Raw genomic sequence first — 15113 nt, 5'->3', positions numbered from 1 at the left:
GTCCTTAGTCTTTCTTCCTATTGCCCTAATCCTCCAGCAGTGCCAGAGAGGCAGGGTGGGATGGGAATTAGTGTTTATAACGACCTGCTCTAGGCCCAGAGCTCTGCCAGCAATTTTCTCTATAATATTCTGGCACTTCTTCCTCACTTTCATCTTCCTAATTCAGTGTCAGTATTATCCCTATTTTACTAATGAGGAAATGGATACGATTAAGTAGCTTTTTCTGAAGCACCTTCTTAGGAGTGCTGTGTGGCCTGATGTAAATGGAGGCCTTCCTGCCTCTAAGCTCTTGCCCTGGTCCATTCCCTTTCTAACTGCCTCTCATTTGAAGATAATGGAAAACTATAGACTGAATCCAGCCTTTTCTAAAGAAAATGCCCCAGAACCAAAAGTTCAATTTGGAGTTTGTTTACCCAACCATCTTCCCCCTCTTTCCCCACCCTTAATACTGGGGAAAACCTCCTCCATGGCTCCCGCAGGCACTGCTTGCCCTCCTCTGTGATTATCAGGATGAATGGACTGGCTGAGATACAGCATTAGGCCCAATGAGGATTGTTGAGTTTCCCAGCAGAGGAGGCAGAGCATCAGAAGAGAAGAGTCCTTGAGGCTCAGGGAGGTTTTGGAGAGGGAGGAGAATGGAGGGTAATGGAACAGAAACCAATTCCTTAACTTACTCACTTCCAGGTTGGGAGTTTAGGAGTTTCTCCCTGAATGGACCAAAACAGAATGGGGAATGGGGAGGGGCTGTTGCTCATTTCAGGTGCCACAGCAGGGTAATAGGCCCATTCTACCCTAGGCACTTACATTACATTCAGTGAGGGGGGAGGGCAGGCTCTGGTGGGAACCCCATTGACAGTCTTTGAGTGGAGTCATTGCACTCCCCTACCTTTCCCTCAAGAGAACTCAGTGACCTGCCTTTCTCAGTTCTCCTCCCTGACTGTTCCCCATGCCCAGGACTTCCAGCTCCCCCAGAAAAAGTTGTGTCTTATATGCAGCAGAGAGATGTCCCATGGATGCTGGAGGAAGAAGGTCTGAGGATCTGGTACCCAGGTGAAGGGGGGGAAAAGAGGTGTGGGTAAGCCATTGTGAACAGAGACTTCTGTGTGTTCTGGTGATGCCAGGGCTATTTTGGGGGGCAGGAGGTCTCGATTTGGAATTCTTTTTCAGAGGACTTAGATGGGACTCCCTTGGCAAGATTTGGGAGCAGGAGGATCTTCCTTGGAATTCTTTTTCAGAACTTTTAGCAGGCACTCCTTGGGCAAGTCCATGAACCCCTGCGCCTCAGTTTCCCTATCTGTAAGATGAGGCTATTGGAATTCCATTTCCTATTACGGGATCTGTCTGTGATCCTCTAAGAAGTCAGTGTTTGGGTCTGAAGGGCCTTGAAGTTTTCTGCAGGTGCCAGAAGAACTGAGCTCATCCTCTCTGGCCTCGATAGTATCCAGAAACATGTATCAGGGCTTGCTCTGTGCTTGGTCCTGGGGTAAGTTATGGGGGACATAAAAGGTTACAGGGAACATCCCCTCTTGTCCTGGAACTCACCCTCTGTGAGAGCAGAAAGCAGCATGCCAGCAGTTCTGTAGAAAACATCTAGAGTACAGGTCCAGGGCAACTAATCATGGGAAGGAAGTTCCTGAAGGGAAGGTGGACTGGAGAGGTCAAATGGAGGGGGTTATCCTTGGTCTTCAAAAGAGGCAGACTGAGGATTCTGGAGGAAAGTATAGTCGTAAACAGAGGAGAAGAACCAGCACAACTGAATACAAATGGCCATGTCTAGCAGTTTAACCCTGAACTGGAGGGCAGATGTTGCACAGTACCTCATGGAGAGAAAGAGGTCAAGTTAGAGAGTTTGCAGCATTGTGGAGAAATCATTTAATGTTTTCCAGAGGAAGTCATTAGCCTCCTTAGTGTGGGAAAGGCTGAATATTAAAGAACAGTGGGGGTTCTGTAGGGAAGAATAGATGGGCTTAGATTAGGGTTGGTATGGGCTTCTTTTAAGCCCATGGAAAGAGATTTTGTTTAGCCAGAATAATGACCATTTCGTCTGATCCTGGGTCCAGTGAGAAAAAGTCGGCAGCTGAGCTGGGTGAGAGGTGGAGAATAAGATTGCTCTGCAGAGAGGTCCAGCTTTTGTTCAGTGAAATAGGAGGCAGGGGCATGAGGAAACAATAAGGTAGAGCTGGAGGCTACGGAAATATTTGGAAAGCTGCCTTATTGAGTGGAAAAGGCAATCCATGAGGGAGATGTAACAGGATTGCCTTGCCATAGTGAGCCCCTAGCTGAGGTCATTGGTCCTCAATGTAGCTTGGAGCCAGGCAGCTATTTTCCCGATTTTCCTTCTCTCCATTGACCTTCAGCCCATGAGCAGAAATGAAGACTTCTGTCTTCCTTGGAAGTGATCCAAGGCTAAACTTTCCCTAAATCATTAGCTCTAGGCCCTTTCCTAGTCCCTGGGGTTCAGTCTTTGTCTTGAGAAATAAGGCAGCAGAGAGACAGAAATACAACTGAGGCCAGAGCATACATTTGCCTTCCAGGAGAGAGACCAGAATGGAAGGATTCTAGTAGAACTTAGACCTGAAATAAGCCCTGGGCCCAGTCAGTAAACACGTATTAAATGAATATGCTCTCGGGACCGTGCTAAACTCTGAGGATACTAAGAAAGAGAAGCACCATTCTGGGCTATCCTGCAGCTCACAATCTAGAATCCAGACATGGAGGTAGTTTAGAAAGAAGCAACAGATCCTGAATCTCACTGGGATGATTCAGGGGTAAAGGAGTGTTGGGGAATGGAAATGCATTTAATTCAACAGGCAATTCAGGAACTATAGGAGTAAAGAGAATGCAAGTTTAAGGAGAAAAGCAATCAAAGGAGAAAATAACCCACATTCTAATGATTAACAAACACCATTTCAATGTAGCCCCTTAGTATGTGTCATACACTTTATAAATTTTATCTCTTGATCCTCATAGGAAGTCACTTGATATTATGTCCATTTTATAGTTAAAAAGCCTGAGGCCAGCTGAACTCCTGTGACTTGCCTATGGTTAAAAATCCTAGAAAGTTTCTGAGGTCCAATGAGAATTCACCACCATCTGTATTGGAATTTTTAAAAAGAATGTCATTAAAATTCCAGTATCTCCATAAGATTGGAAATAGGAAGAGATATTTGCAAGCTTTCTTGCCCTTTTCCTTATGAAAGGATAATGGACTCAATGTATGTGACAGCTTTTTAAGCTTGTGAAATACCATGTTTTTGTTAAAATTGCATTTAGTAGAGGGATTTTATTTTAGTGAAAAGACGCATTAAAAGAAAAGCAATAACTAGTCTCAAGGAGTAGGGAACTGAACAAAATCTTCTGTACCTTGGATAAATCCAGAAAAGTGTACCGAATTCCATCATTTGATCTCAGATATGGGAATAAAAAATAAGGTTGAAAGCAATCATGAAGGGAATTACATAATTTTTACACAGAAGCTAAATGATGAAATCATAGGAATATTTAGTCTACATGCACCCAGTGGTATCATACCTATGAAGAGAGGATTGAATGTATAGATAATGAAAATGAAAGGGAAAAGATTGAAAGTGAATTGTCTAGTATTATGGAAATAGTGTGTCCAGTAATAAGATTTGGTCTCATTTGCAAGGATTTCAAGTCAAGTCACTCATTCAGCCATTCCTAGGTGATGGTCTGAGATAGGAATGTAATAAAGCTAGCCTGTCCCAAGTCCCAGATTTGTTATGTAGAGCCAAAGAGATCATATGGGAGACTCTTTCTTATTTAAATTATTCTTTAGCATTGAGGCAATGGCATTTCAAAGGATGGATTATGCCCATTTTTGTTGGAAGACTTTTCTTCTTACCTGAGGGAATAGGATATGAAGCAGTCTGTGTTCTCACAGTCAAGGAAAGGAGATAAGAGTTATATATGTTTATATAGCTCTCTATATGTATGTCTTACCTTTTGTTTTGTTTTAGAAGGAGAAAACAGACCTGAAATTATGGCGAATCCAACAGAGGTAAGCTTTCCTGTGGAAGAAGTGAACCTACAAACACCAATTAGTCATGCTCCTGATAACTTTGCTTCCAGGGAATTCAGTGTCGTGTCTCAAAATTCATGTTATATTGAACATCAAAGAATGCATCCTGAGGAAAAATCTAGTGAAAAGAATCAGTGTGGAAAGACTTTTATGCACAGGGCCAGTCTTTCTGGACATCAGAGAATCCACACTGGTGAGGAAATTTATGAATACAAGCAATGTGGAAAGACATTCATTGTGAGCTCCAGTCTTGCTAGACAGCAGAAAATGCACACTGGGGAGAAACCTTATGAATGCAAGCAATGTGGAAAGGCATTCATTCGCAGTTCCAGTCTTTTGGAACATCAGAGAATGCACACTGGGGAGAAACCATATGAATGCAAGCAATGTGGAAAAGCATTCAGTCGGAGGTGTCATCTTGCTGCACATCAGAGAATGCACACTGGGGAGAAACCATATGAATGCAAGCAATGTGGAAAAGCATTCAGGTACAGCTCCAATTGTGCTGCACATCAGAGAACACACCATGGGGAGAGAACTTATGAATGCAAGCAATGTGGAAAGGCATTCAGTCACAGGTCTATTCTTTTGCAACATCAGAGAATTCACACTGGGGAGAAACCTCATGAATGCAAGCAATGTGGAAAGGCATTCAGTCACAGGTCTATTCTTTTGCAACATCAGAGAATTCACACTGGGGAGAAACCTTATGAATGCAAGCAATGTGGAAAAGCATTCAGTCAGAGGTGTCATCTTGCTGCACATCAGAGAATGCACACTGGTGAGAAACCATATGATTGCAAGCAATGTGGAAAGGCATTCAGTCACAGGTCCACTCTTGTACAACATCAGAGAATGCACACTGGGGAGAAACCTTATGAATGCAAGCAATGTGGAAAAGCATGCAGTGGCAGCTTCCTTCTTGCTGCACATCAGAGAACGCACACTGGGGAGAAACCTTATGAATGCAAGCAATGTGGAAAAGCATTCAATCACAGATATCTTCTTAATGCACATCAGAGAATTCACACTGGGGAGAAACCTCATGAATGCAAGCAATGTGGGAAAGCATTCACTCGCAGATATCGTCTTAATGTACATCAGAGAATTCACACTGGGGAGAAACCTCATGAATGCAAGGAATGTGGAAAAGCATTCAGTCTCAGCTCCCATCTTGTTAGACACCAGAGAATACACACTGGGGAGAAACCTTATGATTGCAAGCAATGTGGAAAAGCATTCAGGTACAGCTCCCATCTTGGTAGACACCAGAGAATACACACTGGGGAGAAACCTTATGATTGCAACCAATGTGGAAAGGAATTCAGTCAGAGGTCCAGTCTTTTGCAACATCAGAAAATTCACACTGGGGAGAAACCTTATGATTGCAACCAATGTGGAAAGGAATTCAGTCAGAGGTCCAGTCTTTTGCAACATCAGAAAATTCACACTGGGGAGAAACCTTATGATTGCAACCAATGTGGAAAGGAATTCAGTCAGAGGTCCAGTCTTGCTAAACACCAGAAAGTGCACAGTAGGGAGAGACCTTATGATTGCAAGCAACGTGGAAAGGTATCCAGTCAAGACTCCCATCTTGTACAACATCAGAGAATGCATAATGGCGAGAAACCTTATGAATGCAAGCAATGTGGAAAAGCATTCAGTAACAGCTCCCATCTTGGTAGACACCAGAGAACGCACAGTGGGGAAAAACCTTATGAATGCAAACAATGTGGAAAAGCATTCAGTGACAGCTCCCGTCTTGCTACACATCAGAGAATGCATACTGGGGAGAAACCTTATGATTGCAAGCAATGTGGAAAAGCATTCAGTGACAGGTCCTATCTTGCTATACATCAGAGAACACACACTGGGGAGAAACCTTATGATTGCAAGCAATGTGGAAAGGCATTCAGTCAAAGGTCCGGTCTTGTGCAACATCAGAGAATTCACACTGGGGAGAAACCTTATGTATGCAAGCAATGTGGAAAGGCATTCAAGCAAATTTCCGATCTTGGAACACATCAGAAACTACACACTGGGGAGAACCCTTATGAATGTAAGCAGTGTGGAAAGACATTCATTAAGAGGTCCTATGTTGCTAAACATCAGAGAACGCACACTGGGGAAAAACCTTATGAATGCAAGCAATGTGGAAAGGGATTCAATCAGAAATCCAGTCTTGTGAAACATCAGAGAATGCACACTGGGGAAAAACCTTATGAATGCAAGCAATGTGGAAAGGCATTCAGTGAGAAATCCGGTCTTGTGAAACATCAGAGAACGCACACTGGGGAAAAGCCTTATGAATGCATGCAATGTGGAAAGGCATTCAGTCAGAAATTCAGTCTTGTGAAACATCAGAGAATGCACACTGGGGAGAATCCTTATGAATATAACCAAGGTGGGGAGACATTCAGTTGGAACTCCCATCTTGCTGCACATCAGTAAACCTTCATTGGAGAGAACCTTGAGAAGAAAAGCTATGTGAAAGGATGTTCTGACAGTCAAGGAATGGAAATGAAAACTATATGTGTGTATATGCCTGCAAATGACTGTTTTCCTGTTGTTGTTTTTTTTTTTTTCACTTAGAAGGAGAAATCAGAAAGCGAATTCAATAGAGGTTAACTTTCCTGTGGAAGAAACGTACCTACAAAGATCCACTGGTGATGGTCCTGATAACTTTGCTTCCAGGGAATTTTGTGTTGCATTTCAAAACTAATCTCATGTTGAACACCAAAGAATGCATCCTGAGGAAAAATGTAATGAAAATAATCAGTGTGCAAAGACTTATGCACAGGGCCAGTCTTTCTGATTATTAGAAAATCCACGCTGGGGAAAAACCTTATGAATGCAATGTGGGAAGACATTCAGTCAAAAGCTCCAGTCTTATAAAACATCAGAGAGTGCACACTGGGTGGAAACCTCATAAATGCAAGCAATGTGGAAAAACATTCAGTCTTATAACTAAAAATAAATAGCATCCCCTGGTCTATGGATTATTATCTCCAATGCATGTGATAGGATGCAGTCAGTCTCAACAGGAGATGCTGGCTTTACATGTGAGCTGTGAATGCAAGAGTACTTCTCTCCAATCTGAATAGATATTGGAGTTGTTGACAATATTTAGAATGGTCCTTTCCACGAAGGCTGAGTTTCTCCAGTACACTTGAAATTCTTAATATACACTATCCTGGATTCAGTTCATGAAGAGAAAAGTCCAGTGGTCTGGCTTATACTGCAGCTCTGGATTCATGAAGTTCATGCAGTTTTTCTGTAATTCCTTACATAGGAAGCAATCGTCATATCTCCCCCTCATAGTGACATATATGCAGGGTTTAAAGGCTTATCCTGTATAGGCGGACGTCCAAAAAGCATCTCAAAAGGTGAGATGTTTCGGTCTCCTCTAGGCTTGCTTCTGAGATAAAATAGGACCAGAGGGAGAATTTCAGGCCATTTTTAAGGTGTCTCAGTGCATACTTTTCCAATCATAGTTTTAAGTGCTTTGTTCAACCTTTCAACTTGGACTGAGCTCTGGGGATGATGTGGAACATGGAATTGGGAGTTATCGGTAACCAAGAATATATCTGACTTAGGACACAATCAGTAAAATGCCTTCTTCTATCTGAATCAATACGTTCTGACACACCAAAAGGAGTAATAATGTATTTTAAAAGCACCTTAGCAACAAAAGCTGCTGTGACTTGGGTCTCCAATAATGCTTCCGGCCATTTGGTTAGTTGATCTACTATGACTAGACAAAATTTATAATGTCTAGTCTTTGACATTGTTCTGAAATCTGTCTGTAGGTATTCAAAAGGTGTGTAAGGCAGAGGACACCCACCAAAAGCTTTGCCACCAAAGGAGTTTTCGTTATTTGCCTGGCAGGTAGAGCAGGTTTAATACACTATAGAGGATATAGTGGTTATACCAGAGGCTATCCATACTCTCTTAACAAAGTTCCTGATACCCTGGGTACCAAAGTAACCATTTTTATGAACAGATTGGCAAATTTGGTGATAGAAAAATTCAAGGGAGCCAGGGTGTCCCTTCAGGTGTCACCCATACTCCATTAATCTGTTTTGCTTTGAATTTTTCCATTTTTTCACTTCCTTTTCATTACAGGAAAATGATTAGTTTAAATCATCAGTGGTTGTTAATGTTAAAATTAATTGAAGCCCTTCTATGGCTGCTAGCTTTGTAGCAGTATCTGTTTGGTCATTTCCCCTAGAAAAAGGGTCAGAGCTACATGTATGGGCAGAGCAATGAACTACCGCTAGGGCTTCTGGCAGTTTAAGAGCAGAAAAACTTCATTAATAATTTCTGCTTTAGGTATGGCTTTTCCAGCTGAGGCTAAAAATCCACTCAAGCCATAGCATCCTGACAGTGACAGATGCAAAAAGCATATCAAGAGTCTGCATAAATTGTTGCCATTTTACCCTTTGTAATTATACATGCATGTTTCAGAGCTATGAGTTCTGCCCCTTGAGTGCTAATATTAGAGGGCAGTGAAGCTGACCACTCAGTGACAAATTCTGTGACTACAGCAGCTCCAATGTAGCATATGCCATCTCTCATAAAAGTACCATCAGTAAATAAGACCCGATCTGAGTTGTTTAAAGGAGTGTCCAAGAGATCATCTTGAGGCTTTTCTGCCATGGACACTAGTGTTTCACAACTATGTCATGATATTCTTGAAGTTGGTACATCTGGAGGCAAGGTGGCAGGATTAAGAGTTGAACAGAATTTCAAGGTAACATTTTCATTGTTTAACAAAGTTATTTCATACCTTGTAATTCACTGATCAGAAAATGCCTGTGTTCTATGTCTTAGCAACAATGCTTCTACCTCATGTGGGCACATAATTGCTAATGGGCATCCTAATACTAGATCAACATTTTTTGTCACTAGTAAGGCTGTAGCAGCTACTCCTCTAAGACAAGGTGGTGCTCCTGATGCTACTCTGTCCATTTGGGCAGAATAATAAGCAATTGGGCACTGAGAAGGTCCCAGAGTATGAGTTAAAACACCTGAAGCTACTCCTCTTCGCTCATGTATTTACAAAGCAAATGGCTTGATGTAATCTGGGATGCCTAGAGCGGGGGCATACAGGATACTCTTTTTTAGATCTGCTAGAGCTGACAGGTTTTCTGGTTCTAATTTGAGGGGTTCAGGGACCGAATCGCTTGTTAGTGCTATAAGGTGTTTAGTAATTTCCCCATAACAAGGAACCCATTGTCTACAAAACCCTGTTGCTCCCTAAATTGCTCTTAATTATTTCTTAGTGGTAGGAGCACTTCAATTTTGAATATTCTGTTCTTTTGGGAGAAATAGAGGGCACCAGCAGTCAGGTTGAACCCCAAATATTCTACTTAGGGGGGGGGCACCATTAAACCTTGTCCTTCGAGATCTTATGACCTCTTTTGTGCAATTCCAAAAGAAGATGCTTGCTATCTTCCTGACATGCTTCTGCATCTGGTGAACCCAAGAGTCGATTATCTTCATATTTGGTTAATTCGCTGTTTTTAAATTTCATGTTATCTGTATCTCGGGTCAAAATTTGTGCAAATAAGCTCATGATGTCTACGAAATGTTATGGGAAATGACTCCAGGAGTATTGACAGCCCTACCAGGTGAAAGCAAAGATATGCCTAGAGTTCTCATGTATGGGTAGGTAAATAAAGGCTGAGCACAAGTCTACTGCTGTAAAATATGTAGCTGTACTAGGAATAGAAGAAATAATAGTATTGATTTTGAAAACTACAGAGTGTCTCTTTATAACGTGATTGTTCACAGCCCTCAAATCCTCCACAAATCTATAGAGGTGTTTGCCATCGGGCCCTCTTTTTGGTTTTTTTACTGGCAAGATGGGCATGTTGTATTCAGATTTACAAGGGATTATTATTCCGTGAGCAGATAATGAGTTCATTAGTGGGGTAATTTCCTCAATTGTGTCTTTTGAGAGGGGGTACTAAGGAATGGAAGGAGGTGGGCTAGATTTAGTTTTTATCTGCACAGGAACAGCCGACTTAGGTAAGCCTACATTGGTGGAAGATGTGGCCCCAAGAGACTCTGGTATATCTGCAGGTTTTGCAAAGGTGGGATGCTCTTTTTCCTCCTGCCTCTGAGAGAAATACAGGGAGTAAATTTAAAGCTTCATCTGGTACTTCCAATGATAAGGAATCTTCTGGGGAGCAAGTTATTGTGACTCTGAGTTTGCATAGAAGGTCCCTCCCCAGCAAATTTAAAGGGGAGTCAGGCATCAAAAGGAAGGAATGTTGTACCTCTAGGGGTCCTAAAGACACCATTCTAGTGGGAAGTCTTTTAAATCTTTGGGGTATTATTGATTCTCCCGTTACATTCTCTGAACCAACAGAATAACAATGTAAATCAGGTGTTCTCTGTAATACAGATCAGGAAGCTCCAGTGTCCAAAAGACAGTCATAATAGGTGTTACCCAGCTTTAAAGTAACATGGGGTTCATTAGTATGGGGGGATTGTGGACAACGGGTAGTAGGACATCAAGGTCTGGAAAATCAAAGGTTGTATCCTTTGATTCTTGTGCCCCCCCACCCCCCAGACCTTCCTAGTGTTTGGGAAGTTCCTTGGATACCCCTGTGAAGGGCACCCCCCTGAGGGACATTAGCAGCTCAAGTATTTTTTGGACGAGCACCATTTTTAATATATTGTGGAGTCATTTGTGTTATCATTTTCCCAATATCTATTCCTATAGTCATCATTTCTAAATTTGTGTTTTGCATTGTCATAATTACATTTATTTCTATAATTATCATTTCTGTAGTTGTTATCAAACTGTGTATTCCTTCCTATAATCTTGAGGAAAGCTCTACCCTCTACCATATTGTGGCCCTTCTTCCCAGAGAAGTAGCAGGTAATGGATTGATAGTTAGATTTCTGGAGAAGAGCAAGTGTCATTGATTCATTATCATGCCCAGTTTCTAGTTTAGCTATCGTATCTTTTAAATATCTCATTTTTTCCTTCATTTCCTCCATGGCATCATTATTTTCTCCCTCCTTTTCTTCATTTTCCTTTAAAACATATATATCTGTTTTTTGCAATTCTTCAAAGTCCATCTCTGACCATCTTGGACAGTGTGTTCTAAAATAATCCTTAATGGCTTTGTAAGAGTTATTGACAAAAATCCTTCTAACTTGTCTTAAGGTTTTCTCTTTAGTTAGGTCAAAATCTAGGTATCTATTATTCTATCCTTGAATCTGGAGGGTGTTTCTTCCTCCTTTTGCTTAATTTTTTCAAGTGCCATCCACTTACCTGTACTGTCTGCACATTCCTTCATTGCCATGAGGATGGCCTCTCTACAATGGTATAGTTGTAGATAATCCTCAGGATTGTTATAGTCCCATTTGGGATCTTGAGATGGCTAATGTGCTGCATTTCACCCCCAGATTTTGTTGACGTGAGCAATTATTTTATTTTTTTCACGTTCAGTTAAAAAAAGCCTGTAGCAACTTCTCAACATCCTTGTAAGACAGATTATACCGAAAAAATATGTCTGCCAGCTTTTTTGTTACTAGAAAGGGATCTTCTTATGTGGGGCTATTTCATGAAAATTCATTTATTTCTTGGGGAGTAAACGGTATCCTGTGTCTTAAAGTCACCACATCCCCATTCTGTCCTATTTCAGGTACTTCTCTTAGAGGAAATGGGCCTCTAGTTGAATTTTGTACCTGTGGGTCAGTTTGACTAGGACAAGTATCTCTAGGAGGACAAGATCTCTTTTGCGTTGGAATTTGTTTTTTCTGTAGGAGAGGGAACATGAGAAACTGTGATTGCAGGGGAAGGGTTTTGGGGATTAAATTCAGTCAACATTTTCACTACACGAGAGAAGCAGTCTGTTAACTGAGCTATATGGAAGGTGTTTTCCATCCCTATTTCAGGGAAGGAAATTTCCTCATTCAGAGGTTCTGAAACAGGTCTGTTTCTGGTAGGGTGGATGTTTGCTAATTGATTCTATAAGAAACATTTTAAGTTTTCAAATTGGGCTTGCATGTTCTCTTGCATCTTTTATGTCCTCAATTTTTTGAGTTTTTCTGAATTTCAGCTTCAGTTTTTTTTTTATGTTAGCATTTCTAAACACAGTGCTGAGGAGTACAAAATGGCATTACCCATTAATATAAAAAATTGGAGGTATGCTGTATTCCTCAATGTCCCTAATTCTTCAACCGCCATATAAATGTCGAAGAATGTAGTATTCATTTATATATGTATATATTTTTTTGTAATTTTTCTAATGGTCTCCACAAAACACATGGGGAGCAGGACAACACCAAAACTTTCTACAGGTTTTTTCCACTCCTAATTACAGGAACTAGGTAGTTGTTCCCTAAGGGAAAGGAGTTTAGAAACAGCTCTCCCAGCCAGGACCTTAGGGCCCTGTTGCTAAGATTTTAAACAGCTGTGTTCTATTTAAGGAGAGAGGGAGAAAAGAAAAAAAAATCCAAATTTACTTACCTGTATAGCTGATCAAAATAAGCTATTAAAAGATAGTCACAGTAGAAAAAAAGTTTAGGAAAGTTAAGAAAATTGTGGGTATTTCTTAACACAGACATGGTCAGCCAAACTGTAAAGGGTGAATATTATGGTTGAGACTGAAAAAATTTGAATTTAAATCATCACCAAGGGAAATTCCAAATAAAAAAATACCCAAGTTAGCTGCCAAATTTTTATGGTGTTTTAATTACAACAGGAGGAAGAAAATATTAGAGGGAGGAAGAGAGAGATAGAGACAGAGAAGGAAAGTTTAACTCAGAACCACTCTGGCTCAGGTTGAGCCAAAGCTGGTGTTATGGCCTTGGAGAGCCAATGGCAAGGAAAGGCGTCAGTCCTAATCACTCACATGACCAGTCTGAAGGAAAACAATCTGCGGGGCTCCTCCAACCTCAGGCTCCGGGATCCAACTGCCTCTAGCCCTCTTCACAGGAAGTCCTGAAAACTCCAGAGGCTATTCTCTACCTCACTTCCTGTGTCTCACATGTGCCAATGCTGGCTCAAGCTTGACTTAGGACCACCCAGAGGTCTGTCCTTTTTTACACATGTCTGTTGAGGGCCATATTCTCAAGTAATTAAATCTTGAATTTGCTGCAGCCCTTCCTCATCTTGTTACACTGAGTAGGGTGGAGAATGTAGTTTCCAAGACCTGATTCTGTTATTCCATGTGTCTGTATTGTAATTAGTCAGGAAATAGCTAAATCTGATCTTCTAAAGAATGGTCTGAATAGGGTGGAGTGGTTTTGAAATTCACTCCTCTGATCCTGCATCCAGAGAGGAATAGGGGGCAGCTGAGCTGGGTGAGAGGTGGAGGATGAGAGCTCTGAAGAGATGTCCAGCTTTTGTTCAGTGAAATATGAGGCCAAGTTCTCAGCTCAGAAGGTAAGGCAGGGAGTGGCAGGAAGTCATGAGCTAGAGCTGGAGACCACAGAAATATTTGGACAAGCTGCTGTGGTGGGTGACAAGGGGAGTCCATGAGAGGGACATCATAGGATTGTTTTGCCATGGTGAGTACCCAGCTGAGGTCAGGGAACCTCAATGAAGAATGGAACCATACATCTGGTTTCTTGACTTTCCTTCTCTCCATTGACCTGTAGCCCATGAGCAGGAATGAAGACAGCTGTATTCCTTCAAAGTGATCCAAGGCTAAACTTTTCCTAAAACATTAGCTCCAGGCCCTTTCCTGGTCTCTGGTGTTCAATCTTTGTCCTGTTCTTGTACAATCAGGTGACCACAGCACCTCACTTTTGGGAGATGAGAGCCTAGAGAGAAGCCTCTGGGATCTCCAGGTCTGGGTCTGCTCTAGTTCCAATGGAGTTTTTGTTCACTACTGAGCAATAAGGGCAACAGAGAGACAGGAACACAGCTGAGTCCAGAGTGCACTTTTGCCTTCCAGGAGAGAGAACAGAATGCAAGGATCCTGATAGAGTTTGGGACTGTCATAAAACCCTGGGCCCAGTCAGTAAACATGTGTTAAATAATAAATAGGAAGGGAAACATCAGTCTGGGCTGTCCTGGAGCTCACAATCTAGAATCCGCAGTGCCTCAGGTGCTCCTGTCCAGGGAGTTCCAAGGTGGAGGAGTACCGGCGAGCCCCCAAATGTTAAGGTTCGGGAATTCACCCACCACCATGGAATACCACCGACAATGCAATCAGACACGGAAAAGGCCCTTTATTGAAAAACTGATATGCGCATCAGGGGGAACCTCTGCCATCAGAGTTCCAAGTTACTTCTGAAAGGCTGGGGTTTAAATACTTTTCATGAATAACCTTTGTTGGAAAGTTGCTTTTTGCACCTGGGGTCTCAGTGCATCAGGGACCTTGGTCAGATCCCAGTGCAAGGTCCAAAGCTTATCCATCTGTAGCGGGGCCTTGGCATTTTTCTTGGCTGAATCTCCACAGAGGAAGGTCGGGGGGGGGGGGGGCAGTTCAGGATCCCAGGGGAGGAATGATGGGGAAGACCAGTGGACCGGGATGGGGAGGGGTCAGAATGGGGGAGGAGAATGGAGAGGGAGAGGGCCAGCTGGGCGGGGGCAATCTAGCCCTCCAACAGGAGGAGCAGAGGCCTCCCGGAACCTGGAAGTTGCCATAGTACCCAGAGCCTCATCCTTCCCTACTTCCAACGTTTTTCCCGCCGCCACTCCGTACTCTGCTGTGGAACTCCCTCCATCCTGGTCCTCCAGCCTCAGTAATTAGGACGTGGTGCCGATGGACTGCGGGAAAGGGGGGGGGCGCATGGGGAGGGGTCAGAGGAGGATAACCTGGGGGAGTGCAGGCAGGAGAGAGCAGGACTGAGTTCGAATCCTCCTTTACATGAGTCCCTCAGGGGCAGAAAGGGCCCTCTTGGACCTCCTGGAGCCGCGGCCCTCCCCCCCTTGTCCTAGGACTCTGCAGTTGGGCGAGGCTGGCTGCAGCTTGAAAGGACGGGAGGCCTGCAGGTCGGCGGGTGAATTTATCCTGGGGCTGCTCTGGTGTCTGACAGGGGTCCGCTGTGACCTCTGACTTCCTCTTCGGGGTCTCCTTTCCTGCTGAAACTCCCTGAA

General features: G+C 42.7%; 1 protein-coding gene across 3 annotated transcripts in view; it reads left to right on the top strand.

Moving 5' to 3' along the window:
• Positions 1–14483, top strand: part of LOC130453529 (zinc finger protein 420-like) — a 30469-nt gene extending 15986 nt beyond the window's left edge. For 2 of the 3 annotated variants that reach the window (XM_056820295.1, XM_056820294.1), the window contains 2 exons: positions 955–1050; positions 3981–14483. In XM_056820295.1, the coding sequence (XP_056676273.1) occupies positions 955–1050; positions 3981–6493 (2609 nt within the window). In that variant the 3' untranslated portion in view covers positions 6494–14483. The remainder of the gene's footprint in view (positions 1–954; positions 1051–3980) is intronic. The other variant, XM_056820296.1, reaches the window with a different exon arrangement.
• The last annotated feature ends 630 nt before the right edge of the window (positions 14484–15113 follow it).

Source organism: Monodelphis domestica, chromosome 3 (assembly GCF_027887165.1).
Source record: "Monodelphis domestica isolate mMonDom1 chromosome 3, mMonDom1.pri, whole genome shotgun sequence".
Taxonomy (NCBI): Eukaryota; Metazoa; Chordata; class Mammalia; order Didelphimorphia; family Didelphidae; genus Monodelphis; species Monodelphis domestica.
This window is presented reverse-complemented; position numbering and strand designations above follow the sequence as displayed.